This window comes from Ambystoma mexicanum, chromosome 1p (genome assembly GCF_040938575.1).
Source record: "Ambystoma mexicanum isolate Mex_15411 chromosome 1p, UKY_AmexF1_1, whole genome shotgun sequence".
NCBI classification, from domain to species: domain Eukaryota; kingdom Metazoa; phylum Chordata; class Amphibia; order Caudata; family Ambystomatidae; genus Ambystoma; species Ambystoma mexicanum.
Window position 1 is genome coordinate 275,867,723 of NC_090921.1, and position 19,527 is coordinate 275,887,249.

At 47.2% G+C, this 19,527-nt stretch overlaps 1 protein-coding gene across 1 annotated transcript in view; it reads right to left on the bottom strand.

The window, feature by feature from the left end:
* PLK5 (polo like kinase 5 (inactive)) overlaps positions 1-19,527 on the bottom strand; it is a 404,540-nt gene that overhangs the window by 283,426 nt on the left and 101,587 nt on the right. The window contains exon 4 of the mRNA XM_069646658.1: positions 1,038-1,167. Within this exon, the coding sequence (XP_069502759.1) occupies positions 1,038-1,167 (130 nt within the window). The remainder of the gene's footprint in view (positions 1-1,037; positions 1,168-19,527) is intronic.

The following is a 19,527-nucleotide window of genomic DNA, read 5'->3' on the forward strand; positions in this document are numbered from 1 at the left end:
ACAAATGCCCCACCTCATTTGTATGAAATAACATCTTGTCTTTGGCTTGAACGCCAGGAAAGAATACCAAGGTATAGTAAGAACACATGTCTTTGCTGGCTGATTAAATGCTCTCTCTTACCCTATGTATGAACTCTCATCATGTTGGCTTTACTTTCGATGTCAGTACAAAAAATGCCATGCCACAGTAAAAAAAAAAAAGAAATCCAGACTGGTGATACCAATGCATCAAAATATCCCCTACAAAAACTTTGCAGACAATAATATTGGTACAACAGTACCAACAGCAGGAAAATAATATTACCAGAGAAAAATCTCCCCATTCAAACATCTTGTTAATCAAAACCAAAAAGGACATCCTATGTATTTAATTCACCACTCTATCCGCAGTCCTAGCAGTATTACCCAAATTGTTCGAATTACCGAATTGACCGAAAGTCGAGGGTCCGAATTGACCTTTGCACAATTGACCGTCTATATATATATATATATATATATATATATATATATTGGTTTGGTAATATATATATATATGTATATATATATATTTATATATATAATGAGGGGTTGCGGGGGGTTTCCCCCCGCATATATGTAACAATTGACCTTCACAATTCGGTCAATTGTGCAAAGGTCAATTGTAATTCGGACAATTGTAGTTCGAACAATTCGTATACATCCGTCCTAGCACATTCAGGATTAAATGATGGATGGTGGTATTTTGCTGTGGGAATATTTTGGCTATGTTGATATTATTTCCGGTGATATGATTATTGGAGATGTTTATCAGGGGATGATTCCAATGGACGTTTTAGTCAATGATCACATCTTTTTAACTATTGGCCTGCTCGGTAGCTTTGCTCACACCTTATTACTGCCTATTCACTTTCACCCACAACTTTCATAAAGCATGTTTACTGCCCTTCGATCTGCTGAAAGAGCCCACATGGCCAAAGGGCAATGTGCTATAGCAGCCCAGAGAAATGGTGTTCTGCCCCACGTGCACCCCTTTATTGGAGCCATTATGTGCCACATACTCAGCTTCAGGTCCCGATGGATGATGCTCTGCTGGTGTAAATACGCCAGACCTGTGATGATCTCGCGAAGATAATATCGGACCTCTGGTTCCGTCAGTACCTTCCGGGCCTTGAGAATGTGTGCCAGGGTCTGAAATTAAGAGGACATAAGGAATTAATTATTTACAAGCCTAGAAAGCTAGCAGTCTATTAAGATCCTCTGAACTCCGATGACATGCTTGCCAAACCCATCACCCATACACAATGCATGGCAGTGGAGCTGCGACTATTTGAGTACCCCAGAACATCCCCGGGAGCCACATCATCACTAGGTGGAACCCCACCACCCAGGCATAACTCCTACCAGCCAAATCTTGATAAAGTGACCCCTCCACCTTACCCCCACCACCCAAACACAAAACAGGGCAGCGGATTACAGGTTATATGGAACGCCACATTCAGGTTCCATGTAAAAAATGTACATTCTGAATTTTTAAATCTTTAATTAAGAAGACCCACAGTGTGAATCCCGTGTTTGTCTGACAAAATGTTCACTTTTTGTCTCTTGAATAATTGAAATGCCTTCAAAGTTGAAAACTGAAAGTGGACCATACCATGTGTTGTCCTTTTAATCTCTCTTCATTTAAGAAAGGAAACATTAAGGGTGAAAGCAGATTGTATAAGTCTGTTAGAGGTCAGTGTACCCAGTGAGAGAGATGTCAGAATGGTAGGTTCCTTGCAAGGAGTAATGCCAACTGTTTGACTTTCTTAAGACGCATCAACAATCTAGCCATTGCATTCTGTGTGTGTTGTAGTTTGAAAGCCCAAGACTTAAACACCATAATGGTTGCAATCTTGTGATTTAAGGAGAGGACGGTTAGAAGACTCTTTAATCTTTTCGGCCGAAAGAAGCCAGACTCTGCAACTGGTTTCTGATGAGTTGAGGATAATCTTAGTCGAATTTGATGCCTAGATTTTTTAAATGATCCATCAGTGAAGGACATTCACAAAATGATGAAGGCCTGAAAGTTTTGTTCCAGGGGTAATATTTGTCATTTGCTGTCAGGACTTCTGTCTTGGTCTGAATGATTTTAAAATAGCAGCTATCCAGTTTTGGACAGCTGTCAGACAATTTCTAACGGAGTTGGATGAAAAGTATCTGTCTCTTTTATGAACAACTGAGTGTTGTTAGCATAGTTTAAGAAAACCACTTCATGACTTTTAATAACAGTGGCCAGTGGGATCATATAGAGGCTCAAAAGTAAAAGGGCCAAGGCAGAGCCCAGAGGCACCAAGTAAATGAGTAATTTTTTGCTCGATTTTGAACTCTGCAATTTTACTAATTGCACGCGATTTGTTAAAAAGGAAACAATCCATTTTAGAACTTTATGTTTATTGCACTGTAGCTCCAAGCAGGTCAACAATATGTGAGGATCCACTGAGTTCAACGATGTCGATAAACCCAAAAGGATCACAGCCCCTGCTCCACCATTAACAACTCTTTCACTTAGCTTTTCAAGCATGGTAATGGTCATGATCGTATAGATAGTGGCTATAATAAGGTATAACTCACCTTGAAAGGAATCAAGCAATTTAGCGTCCTGGGAAAAGGATTGCAGCTGAGACAGTATAAATCCTTCCAGCTGTTTGGCCAAGAAGGGGACTTGGGAGGTAGGTCAGTAGTTGCTTCAATCTCATGTGTGCAGACTGGGGTTTTTGGGTAAGCAGCATATCACGGCCCCCTTCTATCTATCTGAATGATCCCTGTTGCTAAGGAGAGATTGAAGATATGGAAAAATCTCTAAAGCATAACATGGCATAATAAGCTTGGTCATTTTTGGTCTTAGGTGGTAGAACATCGTCAGGCGAGTCAGAACATTTAGCCATCCATGCTCAAATTGGTGGTTATGTGGTCAGGGTGAGAGGATAGGAGACTGGGAAAGTGAGAGGGGTGGGTGAGGTTGGAAGTGACAGTGAAAGGAGACAGGGCCTGACAGTGGGGTAAAAGCCAGGGCTAACTGTGAGAGAGGTGCTGAGAGCATGTTGCAGTTGAGTGTGCTGTTTACCCCCAGACTCCAGACTCACATTGCTTGTGTCGGTATAATCTCTTTCTCTCTCTTTTTCTCCTTCTGTCCCTCCCACCCTACATCCCTCTCCTTCGTCAGTACATTTACAGAGAGAGCACTGCATTTCAGTGAGAGCTTGGGTTTCCAAGGCAACACCTGCTCATTTCATGGGCTTCTTGGATGACGCGGACATCAGGGTTCAAGAGAGACACCGATTTCGGGGTGCTTAGAGGCATGCTGTGGCACTTACCTGGCAAAGGCAAAGGTGTGGAATGGGCTACTAGTGCTTAAGACCTAACTCTAGGCTGCTTTGATGGCTGCTCTGGTGAGGCGCTGCTTGTCTTGGACCAATGATGGGTTAGGTAATTATTTAGGGTGTTTGTGGCATTCAGAGATTCACATGTTTTGCATATCCTGTCATCTAGTTGTTGGGTTTGGAAATGTAACTTATTGGACGTGTATGTAATAAGATTAAATATGACTTCTACTGGGCCTTCACAATGCCTGATATGTCAGCTCAAAAGGTGGTGGTAAAGTGGCATTAAATCTGTTACAGCACGTTATCGCAATGTGGTATTGCGAGTTATTGCAATAAGGTGGATGATTTACCTCCAGCAAGAAGCTGAAGGTACATCCTCCACCTTGCCATCAAAAACGGTTAGATGTAATGTGCAGAATGACTGCTTGTGGTAAATCAGACAAAAATCCCCATGGAATCCAAAAATGGGGACTAACCCCACCATGCCATAAATCGTAACCCCTCATCAGTCCACAGGACTGAGTGGCGGTAACGGTAATTGATTTTAGCCGTAAATCGTCAGATTTACAACTGCTATACCACCAAACTCGTAATGAAGCCGATTAATGTATTTTGATGACTAGTCAGACAAGAAAATGCAGAAAGTCAATAGAAAGCTTTTCTATTTTTCAAATTCGTCTTTATTGAAGGTTTTGTAACAATTAACAATACCACTTTATGAGGCATACATGTCAACAGTTTTAAAAACCCAAAATGAAGCTCTTGCCCTCTGCCTCCTTCTCCTATGGATCAACAATGAACAGCCCCCGTCCCCCTTGTTTTCCTCCCCCCACCTCCCCACCCATCCTGGTACCCTCGATCTCTTTCAAACCCCCTTATTCAACCGGTTATTACCTTAAAACTACTTAAAGCCTTCACCATAGGCGCTTGCTCCCCACTCTGGGGTCTTTTATTCCTTAGTGTTGCCTGCTCCGTTGGCTGGTTCTTGGTGCGTATAGACCCGTGCCCCTTCTTTCATTCTCTCTGCTCGCCCTCACCCTTCTCCTCGTCCGACCTCAAGTATTTATCGGAAAACCCTCCCCACTCCATCTCCAGTGGGCCCTCCCCGCCATGCAATCCTGCTCTTATCCGTTTCATCACATATAGGTTCTTAGCAACATTTAACCATTCTTTTATACCTGGGGTCTGGGGGATTTTCCATTTAGTGGCAAGACGCAATCTCGCTGCTAGTAGTAAGCCCCAGGCCATCCCAGGCAACCTGCAGTATTCCCCTTCCTGATCCTCCTCTCCAAACAAGACTAACAAAGGAGATTTGGTTCGGTTGATCCCCACCACCTCGTTAATCCACCCCCAAGGCTTCCTCCCAGTAACACTGCACACTTGGGCAGCCCCACCACATGTGCCAGTAGTCGGCCTTCATTCCACACTCCCGCCAACAAAGTGGGCTGAGGTCAATTTTGTACATTTTTGCAAGTCTGACTGGGTCGAGTTACCACCTATGTAGAAGCTTGATTCTGTGCTGTTTATATTGACTTGATCAGTGGTCGAAGTGTACGAAAAGAAGTAGTGGAACTATGTTCCCTACTGGCCTGCACTGCTCCCCACAGACCCCACCGCCAGACCCCATTGCCGTGCCCTCTCTCATAGACAAAAACCCAAAACACATGTGCCAGCTCTTTAAGCAAACATCCTCTGCAGTACACCACTGAAATTCGAAGTTTCAACTTCTTCCTACACTTTTATTTTAAAACGAAACAGTTCCGGAACGGTTTCTTTTTAAAATAAAAGTATAGGAACGGTAAAACGTAATTAAAAGAAGTAGAGGAGCACCGCTCCCAACCGCTCCCGCCCACTTCGACCACTGGACTTGATATTGATGTCTGGTAGGCACTCCTATAGAGAGATCCCCAAAGTGCAGTGTATATACCCCCTCCAGATCCCTTTCCTACCTCTCCCTCAGTTTCTCTGTTGACCCCCTCGTATTCTACAAGGGCCCCATAAATCGCTGAGATCAGTCCCTTCATCTCCGTCCTAGTATCCAAGAGTCTTTCAAAGGGGGGTCAGGTCCTGCTGTATTTGTTTGCTTCATGCCCTACTGGTAAGGACCCCCTTCAGTTGTAGATACAGGAAGGCAGATAGTTTCCCTATACCCAGTGCCTCCTCCAACTCATGTATATCTATCTATCTATCTATCTATCTATCTATCTATCTATCTATCTATCTATCTATTTCTTTTATCGCGCCACTCGCCCATGGGCATCAGGGCGCTCTATGAATGTGTTCCCTTTCAATAGCTGGCCTACCCTCTCTAAGCCAGCCTCAAACCATGTCTGAAATCTTTCCAGTTTAGGAATCGCGTCTCTGACTCCCTGGACCCATAGATGTCCCAGAGGGGAAGGCTACGTTTTGACCCCCCTCATTTCCACCTCTTTCCTCCAAATGTTCCATATGGTCTCCAATATGGGATGCTCAAGAATTCTACAGGCATTCCGTCTCTTGTTACCCATAACCATTCCCCTACTGTAGCTGGTTGCAAGTGTCCATTATCAACTCTTTCAGTGCGATTCACTGGATGTCCCCCTGGGCCCTGAGATGTGGTATTAGAACCCTGAGTTGGAAAGCCTTGTAGTACTTTTTCACATACGGCAGACCCACCCACCTTTACCCTTGGAAAGCACAAGTACCTTCCATGCTATCCTTGCCTTTTTTCCCTGCCACAAGAATCTCGCTTCATCTCCCCGAAGAATGAGTCAGGGACACTGATAGGGAGCATCTGAAATAGATACAAAAGTCTTGGGAGAACAGCCATTTTTATTGCATTGTGGCACCCCAGCCATGACACTGTGAACTTACTCCATTTCGCCAAGTACTATTCGATCGCGTGCTTCAGTGGAGTGAAATTGGCTTCAAGGAGTTCCCCAAGGTCTTTGGTAAGATTGATGCCTAGGTGTCTTAACTTCCCCCCACTAACCTCCATTCCCAGGGGTGCACATCTTTCTGTGGCACCTTCTCTAGCCCTGTCCAGTGAAAATATAATCGATTTGGATTTATTTACCTTCAGTCCGGTGAGTGCGCCGTAGGATTCTATCTGGTGGACTGCCGCCGGAATGGAAGTCAGAGGGTTCACTATGTGCAGCAACATGTCGTCTGCGTATAGAGCGAGTTTATATTCTTCCCCCCTACACATATTCCCTCAACTCTGTTATACTCCCTAATCCTCGGTGCAAGAGGTTCCAAAGAGAGTGCATACAAAGAAGGGGAGAGAGGACAACCCTGCCTGGTCCTCCTTCCCAGGTCGACCCATCGGGAGTATCCCCCATTCACCGCTACACAGGCCCTTGGGGACTTGTATAATGCCATTATACCATGGAAAAAGCCACCCCCTTTACCGTATTTGACAAGAACTGCTTCAAGGAATTCCCATTCCACCCGATCAAATGCTTTTTTGGGCATCGACCGAGAGAAGGGCTGAATCCCATTCCCCACTGCAGGCTTTGTGCATCAGGTGCAAGGTCTTCTTCAATGTATCTGCGCCCTGACTGCCCTTAATAAAGCACACCTGATCCGGATGGATCAAATGTGGCATGTAGTCCTTAAGTCTTGCCGCCAGTACCCGGGTGTACATTTTGGCATCTAAGTTTAGGAGGGAGATCGGGTGATTTGCGCCACATTTCTTAGGGTCCCTCCCCTCCTTTGGTATCACTGAAAAGAATGCCCTTGAGAAAAACTCTGGGGCTTTACCCACCTTCATCACATCTGTAAAGAGTTCAGTCAAGAATGGTATTAAGACATTGAGCAAGGCTTTGTAAAATCCTGCGGTGAACCCATAGTCCCCTGGGGATTTCACCACAGGCAGTCTCCCCACAGCCTTCCGAATTTCCTCTGCTGTTACGGGGGCGTCCAACATGGCTGCTTTCTCTCCCTTCAATCTGGAAAGGTGAGTATTAGCCAAGTACTCCGCAATCCCTTCCGCACCTGGACTACGATCAAATTTATATAAGGTCTCTGTTGCCCCCCACACACTCATTTCTGACACCCATCTTTTTGCTCTCTGCCCTCTTAATCTGGCCGCCAGGAGTGCGTCTGCTTTATCAGCTTTTTCGTAAAATTTCTGATTAAGGAATTGCAGGTTACATATTATCTTCCCCTCCTCAAGGAGCCGCAGTTCCTCACGTTTCCCCCTAGCCTCCATAATAGTCTCCTCCCAACCCTCCCCCTCCGCCTGCGTTCGCTTATCCAGGTTGTGTATCTTCTCCTGTAGTCTGTTCTCAATCAACCCGCTCCCTTTTCTTCCACGCCCCTTCCCTAATCAATACCCCCTTCAAGTTACTTTCCTCACCTCCCACACCCTCCTTATTTTCACCTCCCCGTGTGATTAGTAGTGAAGAATCCCTTGATTTCCCTAGCCATCTCCAGTCAGAACACCGGGTCCTTCCATAGAGACTTGTTACATCTCCATTTGGTCTCTGCTGGGTTAATGCCCGCGCAACCCAAATCCAATGTCACCATATCGTGATCCGACCAAGAGGTCGGGCAAATCTCTGCATTCAGCGCCTCCTCCCACAGACCCCACAAAAGCACATAAATAGTCTATTCTAGTAAATGCTCTGTGGGGTGGTGAGTAAAAGGTTATCCCCTATGTTGTGGGTGAAAGTAGTGCCACATGTCCCGCAGCTCATTTAATTCCAGAGTCTCCTTGATCCCCCCCATGGCCTAGCCTCCCCACTTCCTGGGCCCTGTCCTGGATCCCCTGCCTGTCCCAGTTCACGTCTGCCCATATATTGAAGTTGTTTGTTTGTTTGTTTATTTATTTATATGGCGCACTGGACCAGAAGGTATGAGGGCGCAGGCATTACAAGTATATTCGCAGCTTAGTTACAGTACTGTACATTATTTTACATTGTTAGCATTGGCAGTGCGGTTGCGAAGGAAACAGTGAGGTAGTGCAGTTACAAGGCATGAGACAGTCAAGCACACTTACGAGAGACAGGTTGATAGAGTTACAAGTTGATCATATTTGCACTAATTACAATAAAGGTGTTGGTTACTGGTCATTGTTCTTTAGCCACTGGATGTAGGTGCGTCTAAATTGGTGATAGGTTTGTGGTGTTCTAACGGAGGGTGGTAGCGTGTTCCAGTGTTGGGCTGCTTTCACCTGGAAGCTATTACCGCCCATTTAAGTTTGCTTGAATCTGGGAACAGTGAGCAGGTTAACATTGCTATTTCTGTTGTGTCTGTTGGCCATATATCTGGTTATTCTGTCGGTTAGGTAACAGGGCGCTGCGTTGTTAAGGAATTTGTGGGTGATGGAAGCTACCTTAAGCAGGATTTTGTCCGCGGTGGTGAGCCAGTTGTGGGTTCTCCTAATGTTTGAGATGTGTTCTCTTTTTGGGAAGTTAAGCGCTGCTCTGAGATCATTGTTCTGTAGGATCTGGATTTTGTTGATAACCTGTTTCTTAGCACCTACGTAGAGGGAGTTACAACAGTCCAGTTTGGATAGTATGAGGGCTCTGGCTAGGGTAATGCAACTTTGGGTGGAAAGGAAGGGTTTGGCCGAGCGTATAAGCTTACATGTGTAGGCTGTGGTGGAGGCCATGGAGCTGACCTGTTTATGGAAGGAAAAGGTGGAGTCTAGGTAGATGCCAAGGGTTTTCACTTCCTTGTCAACCTTTATAGAATTGCCATCTATGGTGAAGCCGGAATAGTTGGGGTCCAATTTGTTAAGGTTCGAGGCTGATCCCAGGATGATAAGTTTGGTCTTGTCATCATTCAGGCATAGACTGTGGGAGGCCATCCATGCCTGGATGATGCGGTATACCTTGTTCACCAAGGCCAAATCTGTGTTGTAATCTCCCGTCAGCGGGATGAGGATCTGGGTATCATCAGCATAGTTAGTGTAGGTGATACCCAGACCGTCGAGATCATCAAACAGGGGCTTACGGAACACATTGTAAAGAGTAGGGGAGACACAAGACCCCTGAGGGACCCCGCACGTGATGGGGATGGGGTCAGCAGAGGCCGTGGTGGAGAAGACGCGCATGGATATATTGCTCAGGAAAGACTTGACCCAGCCAATAGCTTCTTGGGAAAAGTGAGCCGCCGAATCTAAGTGACTGCATAAGATTTTGTGATCAACAAGATCAAATGCTGCGGAGAGGTCTAGGAGAAGCAGTAAGGCAGTTTTCCCATTGTCTCTGAGTGTCGATTTGGGCCTTGAGGTCAATGAGAGCGGTTTCTGTGCCGTGTTGGGGTCTAAATTCTGATTGCCGGACTCCTAGGAGGTGGTTTTGTTCAAGACATTTTTGGATTTGTTGATAGGCTGTCTTGTCAAGGATTTTAAGTAAGAAGGGGGCAATGGTGATGGTCTGTAGTTAGTGGGTACTGCAGGGTCTAGTGAGGGTTTTTTTAGTAGGGGGAGGACCCAGGATTCTTTGAGGTTATTGGGGATGGTACCTGATGAGAAGGAGGCGTTGATAAGTTTGGTGATGAATGGAGATAGGTCTCTAGCTGCGCCTTTGATGAATTGAGGTGGGCATAGGTCACCTTGGCAGTTGACTGGAGCAGTATTTATGTATAATGTGTAATTTCTTTTTATTAACAATGTTCAGAATAAAACGGTGTGAAAACTAAAAGTATTGATAGAAGTGGAGTAAGTACCCACATTGACCACCCCCCCACCACCCATTCTCAGAAGTTCCTCACAGGAGTTTTCCAGTATGTCATAACCACTCTTCTGTCATTCACTAGATTCAAGTTTAGTTATGCCATTGTTCCTTCCGGTTAGACCGCTGCACAGAAAATCCACCCAGGATCCCTCGCCTCAGCGGCTTGTCCAACACCCTCTCAAACACGCTATCAATCAAATTCAGGAATTTTCCTGAGTGTCTTCATAGGTGGGCAGTGGCAGATCATATTAATAAGTGTGCCTTCAGACTAGCACCACCTCCTGCAAGTAGAAGGAAGAGTGTCGTTCAAGCTCTAATTGTGAGGCTAGAACCAGAATTCAGTGGTGATGTCTGGACAAGATGAAACACGCTTTTACATCTCTTAGGCCAACAGTACAAGAACAGAGGATGTCTACCCAGGATTCAACCGCAATCTGGGGCCTGGGTCCAAAATACCTTCAACTATCCCTCCGTAAATACCTCCCCTCTCGAGCCCTTCACCCCTCTACCTCTAACTCCCTCAGGGTCAGTAGTTTTTCAAAGAAACGAGCTGGAGGTAGATCTCTGTCTTCGGCCGGGGCCTCAATTTGGAACTGCCTCCCTGCCACCTTAAAACTTGAGGAGAACCATCTACGGTTCCGGAAGCTCCTCATGACCTTTCTCTTCGCTTCTGCCTACGCCCGCTTCTCCCCTGATGATCTGCCTTTTTCCCTCGGCACTCTGCACCTGGCCACCTTCTGCCCTTCGGGCCCAGGTACCTGCTCACCCTGCCATCCTCCTGCACTGCCTCCGGGCCACCCCTTGCACTGGGGCCTGTGTCTGTACCCATACAGTTCCCCACCCACTCTTCCTCTGCACTTATCAGATATTCCCTATCTGACTAACCTAGCACCTTTGCCTCTTACAGGCTGCACTACCACTGCTAACACTCTATTTAATTATTTATGTACTTACTATTTATTTTGTTTCTCTCCTATGCTCTGCACTTTCCCCCTTTTTCCCTTCCCCATGCACTTTCCCCCTTTTTCCCTTCCCCGTGCACTTGCGCATTCTCAATGCTACTGGGCCTAGTAAGATCATTGTTTTTGTTTCTCCCCTGTTCCCCTCCCTTTGCCTGGTCGCGCTCTGAAACACCTGTGTAAGAGCGCGATATAAATAAAATATCATATCATATCATATCTGCAGGCCCAGGTCTTTCTCCAAAGGTTTGCAAAGTTTAGGGAATGGCACTTCAGTCGGATGAAGAGGAGATAAGGCCCATGAAATTGCTTAATCCTGGATCCAAAGGATTGCAGATATTTTTCATAATGGGAGTCCCTCAGCCCACTCTCTCCTCCACTATTCAATGTGGACTGTATACTCTGACATAAATTCAAATATTTCCAAAGGTTTACTTTTTGCTAGCCCATAGTGGGCTTTCAGATCCTCAAATGATTCTCTGCAGCCATCCCTGAAGATCAGGCTCTTGTTTCTGAGACCTCTGGAGTTACATGAAGACCAGAAGAAAGATCTTTGAACAATACAGAATGTGTTAATATGCCAGACGGCAGCTGCTTGTTTCAGACCTTCTCCTGGCTTCTCTGCAGTGCAACAAAACTAGGTTAGACATTTGAAGGAGTAGCTTTGCTTGATATCTGTCATCATGAAAGGGTCAAGAAGACAGTCTTCATAGCATTCCCAGAACAGTGTCTCTAGGCCTCTGATTTGAGCCCTTGCCAAATGGGCATGCCTTGTAGCTCAGAAATGTGACTTTACATAAGGGACAAGTAGATTAGAAGCAGAGTGCAACATCTGTACTCCCCACTAGACATTTTCTTGTGATATTTCCCTCTTGGCGAGTAAGAAATGGTATGAGGTGTGTATGTATATAATTGATTTGACATTTTATGGTTGGCTAGCAGCTTGCAACTTGAATTGTTGCCCCATGTTAGAAGAATAGACACCATTGACAAGAACGTCACAACATTTGCCACCTACGACCATTACCTTGCCAACTCCATAGCACTACCAACATGTGAACAGATGTCATTTGGAAGAGATGCAAGAGATAGTCATATAGCTCCCAGACGATCTTGAAAGAGCGCTCAGACCATAGTACATGAAAAAGAAATTGTATGAAATATCACAATAAACATAGGACTAGACACTACGGATACCGCTGATAAACAGGCATGATCACCATAAGTCTTTAGCACTCACTCGCAGGACTCAGCCAATCAGTTTGCGGGTTGAATCCAGTGAGTGACCCATGTTTTAGCAAGGTTGATTGCTTCTTCACCATGATCCCCCCTCACCTGCACACCTTTATTCCCCTGCCCTCTTCAATTCTTAAAAAACAGAAAAAGCAATCTACTTTTCTCTCAGTTTTATGTACCCATTTTCTGTCCCTTTTATTTTTACTATCATCAACTGAACGTCAGCCAAACATTACATTACATCTGTAAAGCACCCATTAACGGAACTGGGCTGTTTTTGTTGTTCTTTTGTAAGGTGATTCTGGTAGAAACGCTAACCCTGTATCACTAACGAAGATGAATACTTGCCTCCACCTCCTCTGTCACCCCAGTTGCCCACAGACTGTCAGGAACATGAAAATATGACTCATCCAAAATCTCACTTTCCCACGTGCCTAGCAGCCATCTTGATTGAAGTTTTTTTATTTTTGTTGAGAAATTGTTGCGTGGTAAGATTTGTCTTCACCAAACAAATAGTAACCATTAACACTCCAGACATTATTCAGGGCTCCCAATGGCGTAAATTATTGCCACCACAGACTAAGCCCTATGCACTCACTGAAAGCCCTTCTTTCAGCCTACCCTACAAAACTGGCCTAGCAGGTCACTAGCACCTGGATCAGCCCATGGCATTGAGTAACGCCTTGCTGAAAGACAGGCATGGATCCCCGTTTCCAATTTGACCTTGAGTACATGCAGAGATATAAATGTGGGATTTGATGGTCCATAACCATTTGACAAACGCTGTAAAACAACAAAGAAGTAGACCAAGGGCCTCATTACGAGTTTGGAGGCAGCCATGGTGCTGTTAAGCGATGGTGCCATGGCAAGCGATGCTCACAAATGAAATGAAACCCTCCCCCACATGTGAGCACTTCGGTGAGGGTTTAATTTCAACTGCGAACACTACTTGTGCGCATGGTAAGCAGTGTTCCCAATTAAACAAAACCCTCCCCGACATGCGTTTCATTTCAATTTTACACGCAGCGTGGCAGGGAGCCAGCAACACCCCTAGGGATCTCCAGCATCTGCGCCAGCTTGAAAATCCATGGTATGGAGAGAAAGGAGGTGCTTGGAAATGATCTGTCGCATGAATGGAAAGCGTTAAAGCCTTACTTAAGGCTTTTTTACGCCGTCCATTCCCATTCTATGACAAGACTGGAGGCGAGCATTATGCTTCAACTTCTTTATTACTACCCTTCAGCAGTTTCAACAACTGTATCAAACAACAACAAAGAAATGTCCCTGTGACTTTCACTTTAAACTACAAATCCCAAAGTCTCTGTAGTCCTTCCTTCTCTCCAGCTCAGTTATGACCACATCCTGTCCCTGAGCTCCTCCTCTTCTTTTACTGCTCTTCAAGCAGATAAGTGATTTTCCTTCTACCTCCCAGCTATTGTGTGTTAGATAGGATTACTGTGAGATTTATTGAAGTTGAGGATATGAGAGGATTCATAGTATGCTTGCGCAGCATAGTATGTGTTTAAACTCAATGGCTTTACGCAGATAGGAAGGTTTTTTTGCAGGACTTCGGTCCGAGCGTGAGTAGCCTCCGTGGCGTCATAGCGAGCGCGAGCGTTGGGCACGATTATATTACGCTGCCTCATAGCAGCGTCTGGAGCTCCGGCGGCCGCTAGCCCCGTGCCGTATTCCCGGCACACCAGGGGTGCGTTGTAGGGCCGCGGAGCTCCCTCGAGCCACCCCTACAGCGGGAGCGGACACGCTTAGGTCCCTCCCTTCCCCCCGCGGGGAGGCGAGGTGGGGGTCAGACGCATCGAGCCCTCGCAGAGGGCCGAGAGGGAGGACTCCGGCACCCACCCTCGTGGGGGCAGAGTTTTTCGAAGCGCCGCGTCGCACTCATTCTGCGACGCGGCCCCGGCAGCAAGATCCTTCCTCTTATCGCGACGGAGATTTCATCGCGGCTCCCGAAGGCACGGTTTCCTACCCGCACCCGCGAGGCGCACGGCGAGCGAGGGCCTGCGTAGTCTCGGGAGAAGGTGGCAGGCGCTGGAGCTTCCGGCGGTGTAAAAAAAAACAAACAAAATAAAAAAACGTGCAGAACAGTGCGAGCAAGCACACATATACGAGGCTTCTGCCTCAGAGGACAAGATACAGACACATAAACCGATACAGGCTCAACAGATCAAGTGAGTCGGTGCAGTCACAAAAAAAAAAGAGAGATATTGAGTTTATCTCGTAGGGACACAGAGGTTGTCTCAGAGCATCGGCTAGGAAGTGGGCAGCATAAGACACCTATAACAAGGTATTGAGGCACGCGGCACCCCTATCATGTCGGAATTCGAGTGGAGTGAGGCGGAGCAGTCCCTTGACCTGGCTGCTAGTTTCAAGGAGGTGCTGGGGAATTCCCTAGTTGATGCAGTGGCACAAGGGGTGGGGCCCTTACAAGAAAGGCTTGAAACACTGGAAGCCATGCTTCACCAGCCTACCGAACGCACCAAGAACACTCGCAGCTTGCCCATCGAACCCTCTGGAGCAGGGTCTACGGGGAGTATTCAGGCCCACAAGAGGAAAGCCTCTGCAGACCCCCAGGGCCCTACGGATGGGGCGGATGATAAGGCCCCGGAGGTCGCCGACGCCTTTGCGAAGCTTAAGCAAGCATACTTACTGCGTCAGGCCGTGCCAGACCTCATGACCCCCTCTCCTGGGGAAGAAAATGAAGGAGATGATGACCTAGGCTCGGAGGAAGAGCCAGAGGAAAGGGGTTCGTCCCCTCTGGAGCCGGAGGAGCCAGTCGAGGAAGAGTGGGCGAAACCCAGTGGGGGCAAGAAAGCTCGAAAAGAGAAGCACCTCGATAAGGAGCAGGACGATATGTTCGACCCGGATGCTATCAGAAACCCGAGGTCTTCCGACTGGCAACCTTCCCCAAGAGTGGCTCAATATGTGACAGAAAGGCTGCGGAAAGCCCTAGATAAAGAAGTGCGACAGCGGCTTCGAGCAGAATGCCCCCGACCAGACTTGCCGGGGAAGGTAGTGGAAACCCCCGAGCTAGATCCGAAGATGCTCACTTTTGTTTCGAAGACCAATAAGGATCCCCATAAAGGGATTGATAGGTCATTGAAAAGCTGCCAGGAGAAGGTCCTGGATTTAGCCGGCCCTCTCGCTAAGATCATGGACTTAGCGGAGAGAGTGAGAGACACGGGCGAAGAAGTGGACCCGGACGCTCTTGCCGGATGGGCCCAAAGAGCAGTTTGCCTCTTGGGAAACGCGAATTGCGCTATAGCCTCCGAGAGAAGAAGAGGGTTACTTCTGAAGATTGACTCGAAGCTCAGTGACCTGGCATCTTATGAGGCCGGAGAAGCAGCCCAAGGCTTCTTATTTGGTGAGACTTTCGGGAAAGAGATGGGCCGCTTCGTGGGCACATATACGTCCCTGGAAAAAGCACAGGCATCCATTCGCAAGATCTTCCCGCAGAAAGGTTTTGCCGGGACCGGCCGTTACAGGGGTCGCTCGACCGGTCGCCAACAGGGAGGAAGAAGACCCCCGAATCACAGAGCCCACTACTGGGAGAACAGGCAGCAGGACACCTTCTTCCCGGCCAGAGGTCGCAATGCAAGAGGACGGCGAGGAAGAGGTGCCGGACGTGGCCAAGGGTTCACGCCAGGTAAGGGCCATTACTTACCCTCCGGTGGGAGGGAGGACAAGTATGTTCTGGGGAAACTGGCGCGCGCTTTCCAGCGATGCCTGGATTTTGCAAACCGTCAGAGCTGTGCAATTAGAGTTCATTCAGGACCTAGTGCAGGCAAGGGCGCCCCATCGCCCGCAGCTAGCGAAGGCAGAGCTAGAGGCCCTCAATGCCGAATTGGAGCAGTTAGTGAGGAAGAGAGCCATAGAGAGATGCCCCGGGGCCCCGAACTTCCTCAGCAACATGTTTCTCGTTCACAGGAAGGAGAAAGTTCGCCCAGTTATCAATTTAAAGAAGCTGAACGGATGGATAGTGTACCATCATTTCAAGATGGAGGGGATCCATCAGCTCAGAGATTCCCTGAGAGAGGGAGACTGGCTGACAAGGTTAGACCTAAAGGACGCATACCTGACAGTGCCAGTGCAGGCGCGTTTCAGAGGTTTCCTAGCTTTTCGCTGGAAGGAACAGTTCTGGCAATTCAAGACAATGCCATTCGGGCTTGCGTCAGCGCCTTGGGCGTTCACGAAATTAATGAAGCCAGTAGCCGCAGCCATCCGAGAGAAAGTGATTCGGCTGATCATATATTTGGACGATCTATTACTGCTGGCAGAGGATCGGAGTCACATACCAAGCAGGAACAAAGGTTAGACTTTCTCGGCTTCATCCTGGACACAAGGAAAGCCTCTCTGGAACTTCCAGCAAGGAAGATCTGAGACATCAAGAGAGAAATCAGAACATGTTTAGGGAAGAAAGTGATTTCTCTTAGAGTTTTAGCGAGAATTGTGGGCCTCCTAGCGGCCTCCATACAAGCTATTTTTCCAGGTCCATTACACTATCGAGCCTTGCAAAGATTGAAAATCAGACACCTACGACAAGGGTTGAGATACTATCAATCGGTCCCACTAGACCAGGAATCCATCACAGAACTGGAATGGTGGTTGCAGAATATGGATGCCTGGAATGGGCGTGCCATATTCGGAGACCGGCCGGACCTAGTGATAGAATCAGACGCCAGTCGTATAGGATGGGGAGCTCGATGCGGAGAGCTGCAAACTGGAGGGAAATGGAGCTCAGAGGAGCTGAGCCTGCACATAAACTGCTTAGAACTCCTAGTGGGCTCTTTCGCGATAAAGACATTCACGAGAGACAAGGTGAAGTTGTGCGTACTGTTAAAGATGGACAACATTTCGGCGGTACGTTATATAAACCACTTAGGAGGGACGAGATCCAAGATGCTGGCCGAGCTAGCGAAGGATTTCTGGCATTACTGCCTGAGGTCCGGGACGTCAGTGACAGCGGAATACTTACCCGGAACTCTGAATGTGATAGCGGATTGGAACTCTAGCTACCTCACAGACTCCAGCGATTGGAAGCTGGATCCGGCAGTATTTCAAACTCTGAGTCAGAGATGGGGTCCGTTTCACACAGATCTGTTTGCCTCTCGCCTCAACGCTCAGTCACCCAACTACTTCAGCTGGAGACTAGATCCAGACGCAAGAGGAACGGACGCGTTCCTGCAGGCTGGGCAGGCGGAGCGCACTGCGCGTTTCCCCCATTCATGATGCTGAGCAGAGTGCTAGCGAAGTGTCGGAGGGAGAGAGCAGAACTAGTGCTGATAGCACCTCTGTGGAAAGCTCAAGTGTGGTTCCCGATGCTGATAGAGCACCTAATAGATCTGCCGAGGGTCCTACCGGAAGGGGATCGATTGCTCACGGACCCAGTTGGACAGTGTCATCCTCTGAGAGCGAAAGGGACTCTCCCGCTCATTGCGTGCAGGATATCAGGCGACGATGGGAGCTGCCAGGCATTTCGCAGCAAGCTGCAGAACTTATCGCCGAATCCTGGGCTCCATCGACTAGGAGGAGCTACGACGTGGCTTGGGCTAGGTGGACGAGCTGGTGCAGAGGGAGAGGTTTTCATCCCATTTCTGCGCCTGTAGTGTCGATTCTGAATTTTCTAGCGCAACTACTACAAGATGGGAAGGCATTCCGCACTATAGGGGTGTACAGATCTGCGATTTCTGCAGGTCATGTTCCGATTGAAGGTGTGACAGCAGGTGAACACCCAGCAGTCTGTAGGCTCGTCAGAGGTGCTAATTTTAAAGTGCCGCCAGTTCCTAGATATACGGTACTGTGGGACGTGACGAAAGTTCTGAGATTATTAGAAAGCTGGCCAGCTAATAGATATTTGTCTCTCAAGCAGTTATCGGGCAAGTTGGCGATGCTTTTGTGCCTCGTGTCTTGTAAGAGGGTGTCCGATGTTAGAGCATTGGAGATTAATAGGAGGACGTTTGGGCTGGAAGGCGTAACCTTCATAGTGGTGCAGAGGACCAAATCGAATACATCCACAGTGCATTACCCCTATTTCCCAGATAATGCTAAATACTGCGTAGCTAGCTGCATCAAGGAATACGAAGCTAGGACGGCAGAGAACAGAGCGATGGGTACAAATCAGTTGTTGATTGCGCGTAGGAAGCCTTTTCAGGCGGTCAAAACAGCTACCATAGCGAGATGGGTTAGAGAAGTGATGTTAGCATCAGGAATTGATTTGCGACAGTATGGGGCGCATTCAGTGAGAGGGGCCATGGCATCTAAAGCATATAGAACAGGAGTTCCCTTGCAAGATATTATGGCAGCAGCAGACTGGGCGTGTGATCGTACCTTCAGAGAATTTTATTTTAAACCAGCTGAAAGTATAGCGAGTGCAGTGTTGGGACAGCTTTGAACAAGCATAATGCTCGCCTCCAGTCTTGTCATAGAATAAAGATTACCCCTGCTAACTGCGCAGGGAGTATTTATTCTATTAAAGACTAGGAGGCGAGCATTAGTTCCCACCCGCGACTGTTTGATAATCATATTTTATGTAACAGTGTATGGTTATGATGACAAACTAAGTGCCACCCTGACATTATATATTTCTGTTTTCTCTAGGGGAGGAGCAGAAGAACAATTGAGGGGATGGACTAGGAAAGACGACGAGAGTTCAGTCGTTGCGGAGTTATGACGGAGTTAAGAAGTCCTTGCTCGGTTGGCGGGACGTGAAGTTTTGGTATCAAGACATTAAGAGCACGTAAAAGAGAGGAGGAGCTCAGGGACAGGATGTGGTCATAACTGAGCTGGAAAGAAGGAAGGACTACAGAGACTTTGGGATTTGTAGTTTAAAGTGAAAGTCACAGGGACATTTCTTTGTTGTTGTTTGATACAGTTGTTGAAACTGCTGAAGGGTAGTAATAAAGAAGTTGAAGCATAATGCCTGCCTCCTAGTCTTTAATAGAATTAATACTCCCTGCGCAGTTAGCAGGGGTAATCTTTATTATGGCTCAACTGAAAACAGGCTCCTACGACTGAAATGACCTCTCCCTCCCCTGTCTTTCTGTCACAGAGTGATGGTTGTCAATGCACTTGTATCTTTCCGCCTTGATTTTGGGAATAGTATTTAATTGACTGTCAGTCAAGTTGATCCCTAAACTGCAAGGGGGGAGGGGCATAATGCAACTGCTTAGCTCCAGCTTGGACTGCGTAGGTTTGACTGTTTTCTTAGAGCTAACATTGTTGCACTGGCCTCTGGTCAAACACAATCAAACTAATAGGTAGCTTGCTTCACATTTGACTTATACTTATTTGTCCCCACGTTTAATACTGTAA